Source organism: Mya arenaria, chromosome 10, assembly GCF_026914265.1.
Source record: "Mya arenaria isolate MELC-2E11 chromosome 10, ASM2691426v1".
Classification (NCBI taxonomy): Eukaryota; Metazoa; Mollusca; class Bivalvia; order Myida; family Myidae; genus Mya; species Mya arenaria.
The window spans coordinates 35513417-35516872 of NC_069131.1; the positions used below are offsets into that span (position 1 = coordinate 35513417).

Below are 3456 nucleotides of genomic sequence, written 5' to 3' on the forward strand. Positions count from 1 at the left end.
TAAGACGTCTAGTATCAGTCACATCAACAAAAAGCATACGTCCACTTGTGACGACTACCTACAAACCTTTTTCAATATTGAGAGACAATGGCATCGAACAACTCAACGCAAACACCTGTGGTACTGATTAATGACGGATACGACATTCCATTGCAGGGACTGGACAACGGAATGTTCTACTTTATTCAGGTACCTGCTATTGTTTGTTTAACGATGAGTCTAATCTGCGCCTTGGCTACAATCATTATGTCGTTTTTGAGTCACCCGGCTGCCGAGTTTTATACCAGATGGACGAGAGGCGAACGACTTGTAGTCTACATTTCGGTTTTCGATTCGTTGTTCAGCATATCGCTTCTGGCAAACCATCTACAAGTATTGATCACCAAAATGCACGCCAGACCAAAGGAACTTTGCACATTTTTTGGACTCATCACGACAGAATTCATGCTTGGACAGATTCTGATGGTCAACGTTGTAGCAATAAACATCTTCGCCTTGATGTTCTTCAACACCAAAATTTCCTTTGGCAAGTTTGATCGCGGTATTCTTCTGTGGTCCTTTGGTGTTCCCTTCATCGGCGCGTTGATTGCAGCACTGCTTGAGCAGTTCGGACCAATGGGAATTATGTAAGTTGTGTTTCAATAAATCAATGGGACAAATTCAGAAGCCCAAATTTAAACCAAGATATTCTTTGCAGTGTCAAATAAAACACTTCAAGACAGAAACATGAAACTAATATGCCAATAACGTCATTCAATTGGTTTATTTCTGGTCAACAGTCCGGCCACGGTCAGTTAAAACTGATGTAGAACTATTTTGGGACTACTCGGCCATCAAATATATAAATTTATAGCTTTTACACATTCTATCAGATGTCTTCAAAGACATTTACGTACTTGTCACTGGAGTCTTTTTATTGTACACTATCAACATCAACAAAAATCTTATTCGTCAAACGACGGACCATTTCTATCGAAAAAAGAAATTATTTTCAGTAAATTCTTGCTCAAGACTGCCTTTTCTTTGGAATATTTCCGAAAGGTATTTATGAACGCATTCATTGAAAAAATGCGCTTTAAAAATTGTAAAATCATGCACGAGTCTAAATTACGTACTTATGTGGTAAAATGCAATGATATTAAGATTTAGATTTGACTTAACAGTTCTTTTTATTGTGATTTTGGGGCTTGATGCTGAAATTTATTCGCTTTAAAGTATTTATTACTGCTTCAATAGGTATCCACATATTAGTTACAATGTTGACAAAAACAGATATTACAAAGTCATTCGAAACTCGCATTGTCGAACTCTGCTATCTCGATGTTCTGGTTTTTACTAATGTGTTTAGTTATAGTTAGATACGTTTTGTATTTCGGTTTTATCGAATGTTCTCGAGTATTCCCGATGTCCCAACGACGTCGACAAAGCGAGTATTCGACACTGCTATATTGTTTTCTTGTGTTTATAAATGTCACATTGATATTACTACTTTTAACATTTGAAAATCCATACCGTTGAATTTGTACGTGTATCTAACTTCCTTTAAAATCTTAAAACATGCTTGAACAAGCCTGCTCTAGATTGGATTATAAGTAAGCTAAGCTTGATGTATGAAAAGATTATTGTTTTATGGCGGATCCTTGATCTAGTGGTGACGAACTTGACTGTGAATCCAGGGGTCGCAGGTTCAATTCCCCGCCGCACCACCAAACAAATATTAATTGTCTTCCGAGAGGGACGTTAAATTGGCGTTCCATCTAAAAGTTTTATACATTGATGTACGTCTAAGAACCAATGTAGCTGTAACCAGGGTTACATTCTGTCTGTGCATTATGCTCCAAAAACCTAATATGACTAACAATCTTATCGAAGAATTCGCCATATTGGTCTTGCCTGATTGAAAAGGAGTAATAAACTTACACACCCATCACATATTTTTTTTGTTTACAGGCACTAAGGATAAGTCGAAACTAGCAATTAATAACAACAATTTCGCACCTTTCATATGTTCACTCGTTCACCAATATAAGGCTTATCAAAGGTAGTGAAATACCGCTTCCTTAGTATTGTTCAACCCGACCCTATTGACTGTTAGTTTTTTTCTTCTTATTGTTTTTTTTTTTTTTCGTTTCGGCAGTTTCCGGCTTATTTCGGGGGGGGGGGGGGTAATGGCTAGGGTAGTAGATTCAACAACCAACAATTGATTGTAGGGCCTTACTATGTTGTTTCATGATCAGTAATGGTGTATGATATACATATAGTGAAACATTTCCTACAAGAGACACTTTCCAAACGAGTTATTTTAGCATGTGGGCGTAATATTTAGTCATTTTGAATTAAAGGACGAGGTGTTTACAAGATCACGTTATGTTTTGTTTTCAATTGAACTGGGGTAATATGTATTCATATCTTATCAGAGTTGAACAGAATATTACGAACAAGTTTCTCTCAATTTTAGAATTCGAACAGACCACTCATGGCTGACCCCATATGTAACTTATCAGAAGACCTTCCAAACAATCATTTTGAACATGCGTGTGCGAATTTTTTGGCCTTTTAAATGGATGAAATATTGCACAAATAATAGTTAACTGCAATCAAATAAAAGTGTTTTCTAAAAATTATTCAATTACCTTGATTACGTTAATTATGAACATCAATCTACATGTATGCTTTGTTTTTCAGTTGCCATTTCGACGCTGTTAATGGCCAGGTTGGCGGGTTGGTCCTAATTACGATCCCCTTAACAACAATAATGCTTGCCAACGTGTTGCTGTACATTCTGACGTTCATCAAAATCCGTATTGAAGTGATTGCTACGAGAGAAATTCTCGGCAAAATGACGTCAACGGCTTATAGGCATATTAGGGCCGCCCGCAATATGTCTATGTTTGTGGCGTCTCTCTTCGTCCAATGGTCCTTCATTGCTGTGGTCGGCATCTGGAACATGTTTGTAGACAATTCAGCAGAGGTTCCGGTTATTCTTAACCTTTTCATCATGGTGTTGACCAAGAGTGGCGGGGTTTTTAATTTGATCGTTTACCTGGCGGTGTTTAAGAAAGAAAAGCCTATGTCCAAGATTGCCACACGTATGGAAACGCAAAAAACACACTCGGTCAGCGACAACAACAAAGCTCCTGCTAATGGCTCTGGGCAAGGCAATGAAGAATTCGAATTTAACTAACATGAACTTATAATTATGATATATACAAGAGCGGACGGCTTAGGGACAGTATTCAATATCAATATTACTCTTTTACTTATATATGCCTCAACTATTCCATTCAGCCTATTGGTCAGTTATTTTTACAATTCAAATCTTTATTTTTATCTTACAAGTATGTAAATGATATAAGGTGGTTATTGAATACAGCCCCAGGTCAGTATGCAATATTATTCTTAGCCTTAGATATGCATCATTAATTCGATTCAGTCTTTTGGCCGGTAATTTTTACA

The 3456-nt window shown here is 37.1% G+C and overlaps 1 protein-coding gene across 1 annotated transcript; it reads left to right on the forward strand.

Annotated features, from left to right (window-relative positions):
• Positions 1-387: 387 nt before the first annotated feature.
• LOC128204641 (uncharacterized) lies at positions 388-3184 on the forward strand. The gene is made up of 2 exons (XM_052906043.1): positions 388-626; positions 2686-3184. The coding sequence occupies exons 1-2, from the start codon at positions 388-390 to the stop codon at positions 3182-3184; spliced, it is 738 nt and encodes a 245-aa protein (XP_052762003.1).
• Positions 3185-3456: the final 272 nt, after the last annotated feature.

Coding starts and splice junctions, on each gene's coding strand:
- LOC128204641 (XM_052906043.1), top strand. CDS start 388: ATGCACGCCAGACCAAAGGAACTTTGCACATTTTTTGGACTCATCACG. Junction 627..2,685: donor TTCGGACCAATGGGAATTAT/GTAAGTTGTGTT, acceptor TTTGTTTTTCAG/TTGCCATTTCGACGCTGTTA.